The following is a 17653-nucleotide window of genomic DNA, read 5'->3' as shown; positions in this document are numbered from 1 at the left end:
CTGTCTCCCAAGAGTACATGCACAACTCTTTGCCCAGGGGCCCAGACTATCCTTAATCCGTCCTTGGCAGCAGGTGGAGCCGCTGAGGCATGCTAAGCACGCTGGTTTATTATGACGTCATCTGTTGATTCTGCTGCTCTGTGTGAATAAGAAACTAAGCAGCAGCTTTTCTTCTGTTTCTACATTAAGATCATCACGCTTAACAGAGAAACACCTTTAACTTACACTGCACAACACAATGTCTCCTTTATTTATTTATAATCAGGTCAGATACAAATAAATGTTATTTATTAATTCCTTTTAAAATGTTTCATTATTACAAATTATTTATTTTTAAAATAACATTCATATCTGTTTTGTTTATTACATTTTAAAACTGAAAAGAACCATTTGCATCATGTTTTAAAATAACATTAATTTTTTATTAAAACTAATACAGAACGAAGCTGCATTTATGTGCATGAATTCAAAATCTTGTTGTGTATGTGTTTATTGTTATGAGCAGAAGAATAAAGTGCATCTGATCAAATATGATGAGGAGACTGTCAGCACTATAGAGGAGTAAAAAAAAAAATTATGAACTTAAATCAACTGTATGAATAATAAACATCAAATCAGTGTAGAAGTGAAATGATTGAAACTGTAGTGTCCACTGTAGAGGTCAATATACATTTGAAGCATGGAAACCTGTGCTTGTAAAAAAACAGCTATTAAATGGCCGCTACTGTAGTAACCACTATGAATCAGAGGGTTAATATTATTATTAATCATTAACAGAACTGCTACACAGAATCTCATCTCCAGTAGCTTTAAACTTCTTTAAACTTCTTCATTACAGGCCAGATTGTGAACAACATGCTAATGCATCAAGCTAATGCAGAGTTTTCTAAAGCAGTCCTCATGGACCCTTACTCTGTTTTAGAGGTACCAGTAACCTGATGGACTCTTCAATCTATTTACTTCAATAAGGATGTATAGAAGGAGGAGATGAAGGACCATCAGCAGTGGGTTTGAGAGTGTTAATCTTGTACAGGAAGTGATGTCATGCACACAGTTATACAGACAGCATGTTTACAGATTTGAGCAGTAAGAAGCTAAACAAAGTGTCACCATGTATAATCTCAGTGTGTAGAGTAGATGGGGTTTATCTTCACTGCTCTTCCTCTCATAATTCAATGTGTATTAGAACATCAAGCTGTAGAAAAGATCAGACATGATCAGATGTTTCAGTCACCTATCAGACAGATAAACACCAGCACACTCTCACATACACACACACACACACCAGGTGGAACAATGATAGAACATTTTACATGATTCATTGTTCACTGAAGAACCCTAATACAGATGAAGTTCTGCTAATGAGCAGCTCTGATTCCACAATAAGATATGACTTAGCACTTAGCAATACATACGTATGGAAACATGTGTATGTAATGTGTGCATGTGTGTGTAATGTGTGCATGTGTGTGTATTGTGTGCATGTGTGTGTAATGTGTGTAAAATGTGTGCATGTGTGTGTCTGTGTATAAAGTAATAGTAACTCACTATAGTTCATTAAGGTTACATTGTGGATCCTCCTGTAAATCCTTGAGCAGTTTTACTCCTGATTCTCCTGGATCATTGTCGTTCAGTTGCAGTTCTCTCAGACGTGATGATGGATTTGATTTTAGAGCTGAAGCCAGAGCAGTAAAACCTTCATCTGTAATACTGCAGCTCCACAACCTGCAGCAGAAAATCATTTAATAAAAATCATCTTCTGCCACCTCCTCCTCCATCTCCATTCCGATCCACAACCAGACAACATCACTGAGAAATCTTCAACATGTAAAACTATTCTATTATATTAATGATAAAGTGTTTTATCTTGTGTGGGTAAAATGAGTAAAATATCAAACTCCTACACACATCAATAACAGCTTCTGTATGAATGATCTTCTGTATCTACAGTGTGAAAGTGAAGATCTTACACCAGTATCTCCAGTTTACAGTGTGGATTCTCCAGTCCAGCAGAGAGCAGCTTCACTCCTGAATCCTTCAGTTTATTGTTACTCAGGTTCAGATGTTTCAGACTGGATGAATTTAAACTGAGAACTGAGGACAGAACTTCACAACTTTTCTCTGTTAGATCACAATCCCACAACCTGGAGAGAAATAATCAGATCAATCAGAGAAATGAAAGACGTCACCCTGCAGCAGTAGGTGGAATCCAAGTAGCAGATCTGATAATATTACCCAGACTGCATTGCAGATGAAAGTGAGAGCAGTTGAACTGATGATGCTGAATCGGTAATCATTCCAGCATGAGTGTAAAATATGATTTTAGATTTAAAGTGGATTCCACATTTTAAAGGTTTTTAGACTTCAAATGAGAAGTATTTAGAAGATTGTTGTTAGCTAGTAGATCATTTAGCATTAATCACACGACATCTACACATTCAAAACCAAAAACCCTCCCAAACACCAACCAATGGAACCTTTTCAGTTTTCAGTTTTAGTTTAATTAATGGTGCTTAACTAATTAATCATGAGAGAAGAGAGGAATTAGATTATCTGCTGTTTTTGTAGTGTTTTTTGTTTGTTTACAGTCTTAGCTTAGCTTGTTAACAGAGAACAGAACAAATGAGGTTAATCACCACCACACTCCTAATGTATGGTACAGTGGTGCAGCTAGTACTGCATCATGTGTAGTTATTGTGATGTGAACACTGAGTTTTAAAGTAAACACGTTTTCCATTATGGTCAAATGATTCATTAAGGGTGGATATGAAATAATAATGTTCAATTTGTATGTTCATTTTAACTGTAACACTTTTAAACATCTACAATTGGTGGCTCGGTGGGTAGCACTGTTGCCTCAAATCAAGAAGGTCCTGGGTTCGATCCCCAGGTGGGGCGGTCCGGGTCCTTTCTGTGTGGAGTTTGCATGTTCTACCGTTCCTGTCATTAATGTAACCAAAGTGTAAAACATGACGTTAAAATCGTAATAAACAAACATCTACAATTAATGAAAATAATAAAAAAATAAATATATAAGCTTGTCAGCCTCCATATTTTTTATCTTCCCACACAAACACGACCGAGTCAGGTAAACAAATTTGATCTCAGTGAAACCTACTGCCCAACATGCATTTTTCCCACCTTGCCCCTGACCAGGATGAACTAGTTAGTGTAACTAAGTCAGTGAGTCAGGATGTATAAAACTTTGAGTTGACGAAGAACCTGATTTACTTTCACAAATTAATTTCAGAGCATTAAACTGTCAGCTATTCAGAGCTTAAATGCTAAGTCAGAGCTAAGTTGAACCAAAAGAAGTAATGATTTCTGGTTAAAATCTCAGGATCCTGAACCAGCAGCAAAGTTTTCTGGTTCTCATGCTGCTGTGTAACTGATCAGACATGAATATAAAATGGTTGTTACTGGCTTGTTGCTGAAAATGTAGCTGTTACCTCTATGAATGTTGCTAACTAAAGAGCTAATCCACAAAAATCATTTTATATCTTATAGAAGAACACAAAGAACATAAAAATAGCAGCGATGAGTTCCTTAAAAACTGAATCATATTTTATTTTATCCATGATAAATACAGCAGGTTACCTACAGCAGGTTCAGCACCAGAAACTCAAGTGCTGCTAATTTAGGATCTAATATCAACATAAACAATTATGCTAGGATGTGATGACGTATGACAGCTCTGAAGAGTTCCACACAGAGTCTGCTAAGGTTCTGTTTTTATTAAAATGATGTGAGAGAAACAGTGAAACAGATCGTATCTACAGTGTGAAAGTAAAGATCTTACCACAGTATCTCCAGTTTACAGTGTGGATTCTTTAGTCCAGCAGAGAGCAGCTTCACTCCTGAATCCTTCAGTTTATTGTTACTCAGGTTCAGATGTTTCAGACTGGAGGAGTTTAAACTGAGAACTGAGAACAGAACTTCACAACTTTCCTCTGTTAGATTACAACTCCACAACCTGGAGATAAATAATAGATCAGTATTTTCTCTTTATTCATTACAAACACAAAACTGCAGTTTCTGCTCTGTATAATGTTTAAAATGCTCACTCTATACTGTAGAGTCTAATATGAAAGAAACACTTTACATTGTTTTATTTATTTATTTATTTATTTGTCAATCATTCATTTATTTAATAATTTTGAATCTTTCCACTGTTTACTGTATTTCAAGCAACCAGATATATATGTAATATTCTATAATTATTAAAAAAAAAAGAATCTGTTTCCACTAACTGTGGCTCTACGATTGTGCATGAATTATAACAAAATAACATTTTATTCCTGGAAAAAAAGTAAAAGAAACAATCCTGCTAGGATGTGATAAAGCATAAAGACCCCGATGAGTCCTAAACAACGTCTAATAAATTCATTTTCTGGTTTAAATGATTCTTTTTTAGAACAGATCTTTTGTATCTACAGTGTGAAAGTGAAGCTCTTACTCCAGTATCTCCAGTTTACAGTGTGGATTCTTCAGTCCAGCAGAGAGCAGCTTCACTCCTGAATCCTTCAGTTTATTGTTATCCAGGTTCAGATGTTTCAGACTGGAGGAGTTTAAACTGAGAACTGAGGACAGAACTTCACAACTTTCCTCTGTTAGATTACAACCATCCAACCTGGAGAGAAATAATCAGATCAATCAGAGAAATGAAAGATGTCACCCTGCACCAGTAGGTAGAATTCAAGTAGCAGATCTGATAATATCACCCAGACTGCATTGCAGATGAAAGTAAAAGCAGATTAATTGAAGATTCAGAATTAGTAATAATTTCAACATTGTCTCTAAAAGTGTGTGTGTGTGTGTGTGTGTGTGTGTCACCCTGAGATGGTTTATTTTTTTACATTTATTGTTTCCAGGATGAAGTGATTAGTGTAAATGAATGAATGTGTATAAAACTTTGTGAAAGTGAAGATCTTACTCCAGTATCTCCAGTTTACAGTGTGGATTCTCCAGTCCAGCAGAGAGCAGCTTCACTCCTGAATCCTTCAGTTTATTGTAACTCAGGTTCAGATGTTTCAGACTGGAGGAGTTTAAACTGAGAACTGAGGACAGAACTTCACAACTTTCCTCTGTTAGATCACACCACCACAACCTGGAGAGAAATAATAGATCAGACTACATTGCAGATGTGAAATGAGTGAAATTAATGAATCAACCAATAGCAGGACTGGACTGCTCTACTGTACTGATTTACAAAGGGGCGTAGCTTCACATTTCTACACAGTCCAAAATTGTGGAAGTGCTAACTATAGCCATGTAGTGACTGATAATTAATACGTTACCCAATGATTATAAATGGAAACTTAATTTCCATTTCCATCCTAAAACATAGATGAGAGTGATTGTGTTTGTGTGTGTGTGTGTGTGTGTGTGTGTGTGTGTGTGTGTGCGCGCGTGTTCTTGGAAGTGTTTTCGAGTAGCACTGGATCCACAATGGTCCTGACCAGTATGAAGTGGTCTAATCATTTGATCTAAATTAAATGTACATTCCATAATTACTCACTATTTGACTCTGTAAAGGTTTCACTCTCACTGCTGTATTTCTGCACAGCACGACTGGGAACTAATAATTATCAGGAAGCTCTACGTAGAAACTGCTGTCACTAACATTCAGGGTTAGAGGTACAAATACTTCTGCTCCTGCTTTCAGGTGAAATTCTATATTCTGTATAAAACTAGTGCACGAGACTAAACATGTAATTTACACGTCATGTTTATATAAACTGAGCTGTTTATTCCACGTCTGATTCATGATACTGTTGTACAGCAAAATTAGCTGATTATTAGTGGGTTTTTTTTATAGTGTTATAGTGTTTTTAATATTAGTGTAATTATTATTAGTGTTTTTATCAGAGTAAAATTCATTCTCCTGAAAACATGAGTACATATCAGTCAGATCAATTCACTCCATGCTAACATCCTCAGATCTCAGCAAAAGTAAACTAGTGTACTTTACCTCTGCACCATCTGAGCGCCCCCTTCATGCTAACATGAGTGTCTTTATTTAAACAGATTGACTATTATTAATGTATTTCTCTATTTATTACTGAACTTTACTATTTAGTCCTGATGTACTGATGTTCTCTGTGGTTCATAATTTTCACCATTTCACATCAGATAGTGGAATGGAATTTCACATTAGGGACAGTGGTAGACTAGTGGGTAGAGCTTTGGGCTGTCAACCAGAAGATTCGCGGTTCAAAAATCCAGGCTCTGCTATGCAGCCACTGTTGGGTCCTTGAGCAAGGCCCTTAACCCTGTCTGCTCCAGGGGCGCTTCCAAAACAACCTGGGATATGCGAAGAAAGAATTTCATTGTACTGCACAACTGTATATGTATATATGACAAATAAAGTATAAACCTGGAATTTGCTATTGTTAGATGCAGACCTTTTTATTTACCACGGGAATTCACCAGCGTGCTTATTGTCGCGGTGTATCTCCCACCCAGTGCGAACGCGAAGGAAGCATTAAGCGAACTCTACAGAGCCATCAGCGAACTACAGACCATTCATCCAGACGGACTGTTTATTATCGCTGGGGATTTTAATCATGCAAATCTCAAGTCTGTTCTCCCTAAATTCCATCGGCATGTGGACTTTGCTACGAGAGGAGCGAACACGCTGGATAATGTTTACACAAACGTCGGCGGTGCGTACCGGGCGGAGCCCCGCCCCCACCTCGGATACTCAGACCACATCTCTGTAATGCTAATTCCAGCATACAGAGCACTCGTCAGGCGCTCCAGACCTGTACAGAAACAGGTGAAAACCTGGCCAGAAGGATCCATCTCTGCTCTTCAGGACTGTTTTGAGTGCACTGACTGGGACATGTTTAGGGAGGCTGCAACATACGGCGATTACACTGACCTAGAGGAGTACACGACTTCAGTGACCTGCTACATCAGCAAGTGCATTGAGGACGTCACTACTACTAGAACCATCACTTCCAGACCCAACCAGAAGCCGTGGATGACTCCAGAGGTGCGTGCACTGCTGAGGGCCCGAGACTCCGCTTTTAAAGCAGGTGACCAGCCGGCTCTGAGAACAGCGAGAGCCAGACTGTCCCGGGCGATCCGAGAAGCAAAGCGCGCACACGGCCAGAACATCCACAGCCACTTCCAGAACAGCGGTGACACACGGCGCTTGTGGCAGGGCATCCAGGCCATCACCAACTACAGGACGACTCCACCCGTCTGTGACAGTGATGCCTCCCTTCCAGATGCGCTGAATGACTTCTACGCTCGGTTCGAGGCGCAGAACAACATGTTGGCGAGGAAGACGATCCCGCCTTGTGACGACCAGGTGCTTCGTCTCACCACAGCGGACGTGAGGAGAACTCTGCACAGAGTCAACCCACGGAAGGCTTCTGGACCAGACAACATTCCTGGCCGAGTGCTCAAGGGATGTGCAGACCAGCTGGCAGATGTATTCACTGACATCTTCAACATCTCCCTGAGCAGTGCCATCGTTCCAACATGCCTCAAGACGACCACCATCGTACCCGTGCCAAAGAAGTCATCTGTGTCATGCTTCAACGACTATCGTCCCGTAGCACTCACGCCTATCATCATGAAGTGCTTCGAGAAAGTAGTCATGAGGCATATTAAGACCCTACTGCCTCCCACCATGGACCCACTGCAGTTTGCGTACCGTCCTAACCGTTCAACGGACGACGCCATATCCACCACACTTCACCTGGCTTCTACACACCTGGACAGAAAGAACACTTACGTCAGGATGCTGTTCATAGACTTTAGCTCAGCATTCAACACCATCATTCCTCAGCATCTAATTGGAAAGCTGAGCACGCTGGGCCTGAACACCTCTCTCTGCAACTGGATCCTGGACTTCTTGACTGAGAGACCTCAGTCCGTCCGGATCGGGAAGAACACCTCCAGCACCACCACACTGAGCACCGGCGCTCCCCAAGGCTGTGTGCTCAGTCCACTGCTGTTTACTCTGCTTACGCACGACTGTACAGCAATGCACAGCTCGAATTCCATCGTTAAGTTTGCAGACGACACAACTGTGGTGGGACTCATCAGCAACAACGATGAGTCAGCGTACAGAGAGGAGGTACAACATCTAACGGACTGGTGCCAAGTCAACAACCTGTCTCTGAATGTGGATAAAACCAAAGAGATGGTCATTGACTTTAGAAAGACACTAAGGGACCACTCCCCACTGCACATCGACGGCTCATCTGTTGAGATCGTCAAGAGCACCAAATTTCTCGGTGTTCATCTGGAGGAGAATCTCACCTGGACCCTTAACACCAGTTCCATCACCAAGAAAGCCCAGCAGCGTCTCTACTTTTTGAGAAGACTAAGGAAAGCTCATCTGCCACCCCCCATTCTCACCACGTTCTACAGAGGAACAATCGAGAGCATCCTGAGCGGCTGCATCACTGTCTGGTTCGGAAATTGTACTGCATCGGACCGTAAGACTCTCCAGCGAGTAGTGAGGACAGCTGAAAAGATCATCGGGGTCGCTCTTCCATCTCTCACGGACATTTTTAACACCCGCTGCATCCGCAAAGCTCTCAGCATTGTGGACGATCCAACCCATCCATCACATGGACTTTTTACTCTGCTCCCGTCTGGGAGACGATACCGCAGCATCCGGACGAACACAACCAGACTGTGTAACAGTTTTATCCCTCAAGCAATCAGACTCCTAAACTCAGTACTGTAACAATTTCCTCCGGAAATTTTCTGCTGCCACACACTGATCTGTATTGACTGTTACTTGCATTTTTGACTATGTTACTTGTATTTTTGCACACCTCCTGGAAATGCACAATAATTTCTGCACCTTACTTGTATTTTGCACCATATTTACTTTTTAGGCACCTTATCTGCATTGCCAATTTTACGCTGCTAATGTACAACATGTCACTACCTCATGAACCATTGTACCATCTATTCACCATCATGTACTAACACTTGTCTTTAGTTCTGTGTTCTAATTACTTGTTTAGATTAGGGATAATTAGGAATATCTTTTGTAGTTATTTATTATAGGATTTTTTGTATTATTGTTGTATTTGCACTGTTTTGTATTGTCTTGCACTTTTTGTACCGTGTTACACCGTGATCCTAGAGGAACGCTGTTTCGTTTCAATATGTACTTGTATGTAGCTGAAATGACAATAAAACCTCTCTGACTCTGACTCTGACTGATATCTTCTTCTTCTTCTTCAGATTTTATACTCAGTATAATTAGCAGAGTGCAAGTTAGTAGGTGGTGCAGAAACAGTTAACATTATTATTTAAGTTATTAGGGATGTAACGATGCACCACAAAACAGTAAAAAATCAATTCACATGTGTAACAATTCAAATCAGTTTACTTGTAAAATGAATCGATATTCACTTTAAACAGAAATAATAAAAGGAAACTTTGTCATAATTTGTCTTCAATTTCATTTTGTTTAAAAAATCAGGAAAAAAATCGTATCGTGAACCCAGTATCGTGAATCGCATCACATCATGGGTAGAGTGTATCGTTATGGCCCAACTCAGTATAATTAGCAGAGTGTAAGTTAGTAAGTGGTGTGGAAAAAGACAGCATTATTATTTTACTATTACTAAATTAATGTTAATTTTAGACACATTTTGAGATCAGACTGCAGCACTGTAGTTTTGCAACTTCTCAGTTTCATACATTTAATCATTAGTGTTTAAGTGATGAACTCATGAATCAAATGTCAATAAATGACTCACACCGCTTTTCTAGGAGCTTTCACCACTGGCAGGAGCTTCAGAAGACCTTCATGTGATGGGTAATATTTCCTCAAATAAAACACATCCAGCTCCTGATCTGAGTTCAGCAACACAAACACCAGAGTTGACCACTGAGCAGGAGACAGACAGAGTTTATCGTGATTAACATAAGCTTCTCTGTTCAGGTATTTTTGGACTTCCTGCACTAGAGAATCATCGTTCAGTTCATTCAAACAGTGGAACAGATTGATGGATTTCTCTGGAGAGGGATTCTCACTGATCTTCTCCTTGATGTACCTGACTGTTTCCTCTTTGTTGTAAGAGCTACTTCCTGTTTGTGGCAGTAGGCCTTGTAAGAGAGCCTGATTGGACTCCAGTGAGAGACCCAGGAGAAAGCGGAGGAAAAGATCCAGGTGTCCATTCTTACTCTGTAAGGCCTTGTTCACTGCACTCTTCAGGAAGTCAGACATGTTTGTATAGTTTTTAAAGATGTTAAAGAATCCAGTCTTTTGCATCACCAGCACATTTCTGTTGCTGTTGATGAAGGTAAGAAATACATATAAAGCAGCCAGAAACTCCTGAACACTCAGGTGCACAAAGCTAAAGACCTGACCCAGGTACAGTCCAGCCTCTTTTTTGAAGACTTGGGTGCAGACTCCTGAGTACACTGATGTGTTATTTACATCAATGCCACATTCTCTAAGGTCTTCTTCATAGAAGATCAGGTTTCCTTTCTCCAGCTGTTGGAAGGCCAATTTTCCCAGTGCCAGTATCGTCTCTCTGGTCTGGTGTGGATCAGGGTCAGATTTCCCATGGTACTTTTGTTCTTTGTGTTTTATCTGAAAGATCAGAAAGTAAGTGGACATTTGAGTCAGAGTTTTGGGGATCTCTTTTCCCTCGGCTCCATCCAGAATTCTCTCTAGAACAGAGGCTGAGATCCAGCAGAACACTGGAATGTGACACATGATGTAGAGGCTTCTTGATGACTTTATGTGAGTGATGATTTTACTAGCCAGGTTCTCATCGCTGATCCTCTTCCTAAAGTACTCCTCTTTCTGAGGGTCACTGAACCCTCGTACCTCTGTTACCTGGTCTACACACTCAGGAGGGATCTGATTGGCTGCTCCTGGTCGAGTGGTGATCCAGAGGTGAGCAGAGGGAAGCAGGTTCCCCTTGATGAGGTTTGTCAGCAGCACATCCATTTTTACTGACTTTGTTACGTTACACAATCGCTCATTATTTTGAAAATCTAGAGGAAGTCGACACTCATCCAGACCATCAAAGATGAACAAAACTTTATAAGCATCACAATCTAATGATGGCAGACCTTTCACTTCTAAGAAAAACTGCTGAAGAAGTTCCATTAGACTGAGTTTTTCATGCTTCATTAAGTTCAGCTCTCTAAAAGAAAGTGGAAATATGAAAATGACGTCCTGATTTGCTTTTCCTTCAGCCCAGTCCAGAATGAACTTCTGCACTGAGACTGTTTTTCCAATTCCAGCGATTCCTTTAGTCAGCACAGTTCTGGTGGACGTGTCTTTAAAGAGGTTGTTGCATTTGATGGGTTTCTCCTGTGCTGCTGGTCTCCTGGATGCTGCTTCAATCTGTCTGACCTCATGTTCATTATTGACGTCTCCATTCCAACCCTCTGTGATGTAGAGCTCTGTGAAGATCTCATTCAAAAGTACTGAGCTTCCATGCTGGGAGATTCCTTCATTAAAATTTTTTAATTTCCTTATAAGGTTGGATTTGAGTTTTTCCTGAAGCGCAGAGGCAATCAGCTCTAATACACAAAAGAAAATGATATTTTAGAACTGAAAATTCACTACACTTTTTGGAGAACGTATACTGTACATTTCTTAATAATGTTTTAAACACATTAGGGCTTTTAAAGCTAATTCCTAAAGCTGAAAAGTTGAGGTCAATTACAGCAATATAAATAAACGAATAATATATAAATAAATAAGTATTAATAATCTTGTTTTTTTATTTTCTTCAAAATTACAGTTCAAATTAAGATTATCAATTCTTAATATTCTGTCACTTTTGGGTTCATGTTGTGTTCTGCGCTTTGAACAGTTGAATTTAACTGCTAATGGTGCTGGAATTTTATGTACATAATATATGTGTATGTTTTATTTCATGTTTCATATCTTTTATTTCATGTTTACGTTTTAACTGAACTTTTATTTTTGTATTTGGTAATGTGTATGGGTGGGGCATATTTTAGTTGTCAGTTTAGAAATAGGTATTTTGAAAAGCCTGTTACATCACTGTAATAATACATTACGTATAAAAAGGAATCTGAAATGTTACAGTGACCTGCACAGAGCCCATTAAGTGTAATAATAACAATGGAACAAGGGAGACTTATAGCTCTTACTTTTCTGTAGTGAGTAAGTAAGATCTGTCTGGTTCATGTTCTTCAGGACGTGCAGTGTGATCTTCACTGCTGAATCTCTGATACTTAAAGGATTTCCACTCTCCAGCTCCTTGTCAGAGCATGCTGGGTAATCTGAACTCAGGAGCTTTTTAAACCTGTTTAACTCATTTTTTAACAGAGTGATGATTTTGTGTTCCAGCTCCTGGTTATGAACACACAGTAACAGAATTAGAAAAGCACCAAGATATTTAGAGAATAAATCTGTGTTATGGTCACATATGGTGATATTAACTGATGACAAAAGGAGGCAGGAGTGACTGACAGAAACTAGGCATATGAGACAAAAATATTTAAGACATTTTCAGTAACTAGAAATGTAATATAAATATAATATAACTTCTGATAAAGTTGTGTTTTATAACAAGTTCACCAAAAGGTTTGGTTTATATTAGAACATCTGTTAGCTCTATGCAAGCTGTGTTTTTTGGCATGAACCATGTTTGTTATACCATGTTTGTTGTTTGGTCTGTCCTTGCTACTACATGTGTGTTGCTTTAACATGACCATGTTCAGTATCAATTTAATTTTGCTACAGCAGGAAGAAAAATATGGTATTATTGTCATATTTATATTATTTATTGTAGAAAATTTCACTTGATCGTTGTCAGACATTACAGTTTTTAGAGAAAGCCAATTGTTAACAGAGAAGTGGGCAAACTGTAAAAAAATAAACAGAGACTAAATAAGAAACCTTCCTCCTGAGACTAATTAATGCTCAACAATGTGCAGGTAATTGTCAGTTGAGAGAAACTAACATGTCAATCATTTGAGCTTCCGTGCCCTCTCTGCCAGCTATAAATATTAAGGCAGAAGGGCATGTTTCTGTAATTGTGCCCTCCTAACCAACTCTATGGCAGTTACAGTACATGTATGTATTACTTCTAATTTGTTATTTAACATGTACTGCAGAATTACAATTTGGAAGATGAATGTGAGATAAAAGTACATCTATTCATAACTTCTATTCATAGTCAGAGTAATTGTAGATAAACTGCTAACTTAAATCCAGTTAAGCATTTTATGCTTCTTTTCATTTTTAGTTACTATTTATTACCAGTGATAAACAGCTCTGTCAAACTGTCAAAAATGCAAATAAAAAAGCAACTACAAACATTTAAACTTAAAAATATCACTTAATACACACCTTGAACATGGACTCCAGTTTATCTCGGCTTGTGATTTTTAATTTCTTCTTTTGAGTTCTGTAAATGGAGACATTATACATGCACAACACACACACACCATCAAATACAGAGAGAAGAATTTAACATTACCACACGCTGTAATACAATTCATAACTGATTATTTTATTTAAAAAATCTGGTCTATTTAGTTTGATCAGGTAAAAGTGAGAAATTGTCAGACCTCAGATCAGTGAAACAGTCCTCATCTCTGAAGTGAAAGGGTTGTTCCATAGACCAATCACTCTTTACAGAAATACAGCTGGGTTCAGGTGAGTCTGATCTCTTACCCTCCATCAGACTGAGGCGAATGAATGAATAAAGCCAAAACATAAAGGAACAATCAGTGAACCTCAAAGTGTGATATTTAATACTTGCATCCTAAAATACAAAGATCTTATATATTTAAAATAATAAGTTATATAAAAATATTTTTATTTAAAAAGAGACTGGATGAAGTGAGAAATACCTTAAATTTGCCCTGCAATGTTATGTCATATTAAGAATGAATGAATATTCTCTGTCCTTAACTCCTCAGAGTAAGAATAATAAATCGCCTTTACCTCAGATCAGTAGAACAGTCCTCATCTCTAAAGTTAAATGGTTGTTCCTTAGACCAATCACTCCTCACAGAAATACAGCTGGGTTCAGGTGAGTCTGATCTCTTACCCTCCATCAGACTGAGATACATATATTAACAAAGCCAAAAATCAAATAAACCGTTAGTGAACTAAAGTCTAAAAAAGCAATTGTATATGTAAGTGTAAACTTTATTTGAAAATATGTTTAATATAAAATATGTATATTAAACTTGCTTTTCAATATTATATCACATTTGGAATCATTAAGCATGTTTTGTTTTCTTCATTCCTCAGAATTAAGAACAAAACAAACTTGTTCTTTACCTCAGCTCAGTTGTACAGTCTTCCATGTTGATGTTTCACAGACTAATCATTCTTCATGAAGACACAGCTGGGTTCCTGCCAGGCAGATTAAAACACACCAACATAGTAATTCATCAATATTATTATTGTTCAGAGTCATTCTGGACTCAAAATTAGCTTAATAACTGTGCCACAATATATGGAAACATGATATTTAAACATTATAATGCTATTAGGTAACAATTCTTCCTAGAAATTAATATATTTATAAAGCATTTCAGCTTAGTCTGTTAAAGCTTGTGATAAGTAAGTAAGCTATGCTAAATCTGCTGTAGCACTATAATTGTCACACTGCTAGCCTTGGTGTGCTTATATGTGCCACGCCCCTCTTCTCCGTGAGCACACTCACTCCTGCCAGGCCTCACTCCTGATTGGTCCCCCTGAGCAATCAGCCCCAGCTGTTCCTAATCAGGGACCAGTTTAAAAAGGAGAGCTGAGGAACAGGCTGGGAGGGGTTATTTTGGTTTATGGTGGTTATTTTCCAGTGTTCCTAGCCAGTGTTTAGCCAATGTCCCTAGCCTGTGTTTAGCCAATGTCCCTAGCTTAGGTTTAGTTTGTGTTCCTAGCCTGCGTTTAGCCAATGTCCCTAGCTTAGGTTTAGTTTGTGTTCCTAGCCTGCGTTTAGCCAGTGTTCCTAGCTTATGTTTAGTTTGTGTTCCTAGCCTGTGTTTAGCCAGTGTTCCTAGCCTGTGTTTAGTTTGTGTTCCTAGCCTGTGTTTAGCCAGTGTTCCTAGCCTGCGTTTAGCCAGTGTTCCTAGCTTATGTTTAGTTTGTGTTCCTAGCCTGTGTTTAGCCAGTGTTCCTAGCCTGTGTTTAGCCAGTGTTCCTAGCCTGTGTTTAGCCAGTGTTCCTAGCCTGTGTTTAGCCAATGGCCCTAGCTTGTGTTTAGTTTGTGTTCCTAGCCTGTGTTTAGCCAGTGTTCCTAGCCTGCGTTTAGCCAGTGTGCCTAGCCTGTGTTTAGCCAATGTTCCTAGCTTATGTTTAGCCTATGTTCCTAACCTATGTTTAGTCTGTATCCCTAGTTTATATTCCCAGTCCGTGTTCCCAGTCTGTGTTCCCAGTCCGTGTACCTAGTTCATGTTCCATACTCTTGTCATTCCCTTGTTTAGTTCATTAATAAATATCTTGCCCTACATCTCTGCGTGTGTGTCCGCCCCCTTTGTCTTGTCTTTGTTTAGTCCTTAGCCCCACCGTGACAATAATATTCAGAACTGGATAATAACATGCTATATTTACTTTACTATGTAATAGTTTTGAATACATTCACCTTATAGTACTTAAAATAAATTATTTCACTACATAAATATATTGATATTAGACGGATTTTCTTATTATATCAACATGATCACGTGAGAGCGACTCAAGCTTATTAAGAAAATGAGTATAAATGATTAAATTAAATAAAGGTACACACTGTAATCAGAACTAATGTAGAATTAAATCATCTGTGAGTGTTAACTTTAGATTCAGATACTCACTGTTGTGTTTTGTTCTTAACTGTTCCTCTCGACATAAACAATAGCTGCGTTCTTTTACTTTCACTTTTACCTGTCTTCCGTCAGAGCTGGGCGGTTCCTGAATCACCTGGGTTAATGATTCGAATCTTTGTACTGAATCAGGAATCACGAGTCCGAAATCTCAATTAACCGGATCACATTACTGAGTGACTCAGATTAACCCGAGTCCATACAATGAACCGAATTTACCACAACTAGGAACACACACATGCACGCACGCACGCACGCACGCACACACGCACTCACAAACACGTGCACAATTTCTACTTATTTATTTATTTATTTATTTATTTAACAGAAACTGAGGCTATAGGTCTTTTATACAACCTCAAATCAGAAAAAGTTGGGACACCATGGAAAATGCAAATAATTAAAACAGAGTTTCTTACATTTAGTTTGACTTATTTTATTGCAGACAGGATGAACCTGGGATATTTCATGTCTGCTCAACTTCATTTCATTTATTAATAAACATCCATTCCTGCATTTCAGGCCTGCAGTGCATTCCAAAAAAAAAGTTGGGACAGTAAAGCATTTACCACATTGTAATGTTGCTATTCCTTTTCACCACACTTAAAAGACGTTTAAGCACCGAGGAGACCAAGTGATTTAGTGTTTCATTTTTAAACAAGACAATGCAGAACCACATGCTGCACACATTACAAAGGCATGGCTGTGGAAGAAAAGGGTACAGGTACTGGACTGGCCTGCCTGCAGTCCTGACCTGTCCCCAATAGAGAATGTGTGGTTTTTTTTTAACTGCATTCATAATTTTTTTATTCTTGCAGTTTCTTTATGACGAACGTATTGAGCAAAGGCTGTAAATACTTACGTACATGTTATATTTTTGTGTTTTATAAAAAAAAAAAATTCAAACAAACTTTTTTCACTTAGTCATCATGGGGTATTGTTTGTGTATGTGCGTGTGTGTGTGATAATGACACTGAATTAACTTTACGATCAGGATGAATACATGATATATTTCTCACAGTTCCAAAGATCAAAATGTCACTCTTATAATATAGAATAATATAGAATGTAATATATAATTTAACAATAATAAACTGATAAAAAACATGACAAAGTTATATAGATATAAACGAAAATAATACATTGTGTCTTTTCAAGTTACCATAAAAGCACATATTGTGATTTGTAAATGAATTACTTACTGAATTATCATTTTACAGGAGCAGAGAAGTCTGGGTTGGGGACAGTGCCAAAGTAAGATAAGATAAGATAGACTTTATTGTCATTATAGTTATACAACAAGACTGGTAGCTGTTACACCGGCAGTGGCTGCTCCTCCTCACCACGAGAGGTCACTGTCTCCTGAGTTCTAATGCAGCCACTTCCTGTTTGGTGGCCATCTTGGTATGGGTATATATACCCCACATTTACTAACACAGCTCGCGAAGTCTTGTTCGGTATTTTCCTGCATTTCTGAGCGTTGTTCTAGTGTACTGGATTTTCGTGTATGACCGCCATTTATTGGATTCCTGATTGTGAGTAATTTCTTGAGCCCTTTGGATTTGTTTACTGATTATTTGGATTACCCGTGTATGACCCTGGACTGTTTATTGGATTTCGACTGTGTGTTTGCTAATATTAAACCTGCACCTGATTCTACTACTGTCTATGAGTGTTTCGTGACAGAAGACTTCGCCTCGACTATGGAATCAGCAGGTTTTGATGAACGCCTGACTCGTCAAGAACAAAGAATGGAGGAGATTTCAAGACTCTTGCAAGAGATACTGCTAAGAACAGCTCCTCCACTACCCGATCGCAATGAACCTGAACAACCTACAATCGCACAAGGTTCAGTGAG

The 17653-nt window shown here is 38.6% G+C and overlaps 1 protein-coding gene across 1 annotated transcript; it reads right to left on the bottom strand.

Annotated features, from left to right (window-relative positions):
• Positions 1-506: 506 nt before the first annotated feature.
• Positions 507-14295, bottom strand: LOC134328343 (NACHT, LRR and PYD domains-containing protein 13-like). The gene is made up of 11 exons (XM_063009450.1): positions 14270-14295; positions 13928-14044; positions 13549-13665; positions 13328-13385; positions 12124-12325; positions 9741-11523; positions 4934-5107; positions 4457-4630; positions 3800-3973; positions 1549-1725; positions 507-1195 (listed from the first exon to the last, which is right to left on the bottom strand). Exons 1-11 carry the CDS (start codon positions 14293-14295, stop codon positions 1183-1185), a joined length of 3015 nt encoding a protein of 1004 aa, XP_062865520.1. The 3' UTR covers positions 507-1182.
• Between the last annotated feature and the right edge of the window lie 3358 nt (positions 14296-17653).

This window comes from Trichomycterus rosablanca, chromosome 15 (assembly GCF_030014385.1).
Source record: "Trichomycterus rosablanca isolate fTriRos1 chromosome 15, fTriRos1.hap1, whole genome shotgun sequence".
Taxonomy (NCBI): Eukaryota; Metazoa; Chordata; class Actinopteri; order Siluriformes; family Trichomycteridae; genus Trichomycterus; species Trichomycterus rosablanca.
The sequence above is the reverse complement of the archived record's forward strand: the minus strand, read 5'-3'. Positions and strand labels throughout refer to the sequence as shown.

Coding starts and splice junctions, on each gene's coding strand:
- LOC134328343 (XM_063009450.1), bottom strand. CDS start 14,295: ATGGAAGACTGTACAACTGAGCTGAG. Junction 11,524..12,123: donor TACTTACTCACTACAGAAAA/GTAAGAGCTATA, acceptor TTTGTGTATTAG/AGCTGATTGCCTCTGCGCTT. Junction 3,974..4,456: donor TGTAAACTGGAGATACTGGA/GTAAGAGCTTCA, acceptor ATTTATCTCCAG/GTTGTGGAGTTGTAATCTAA.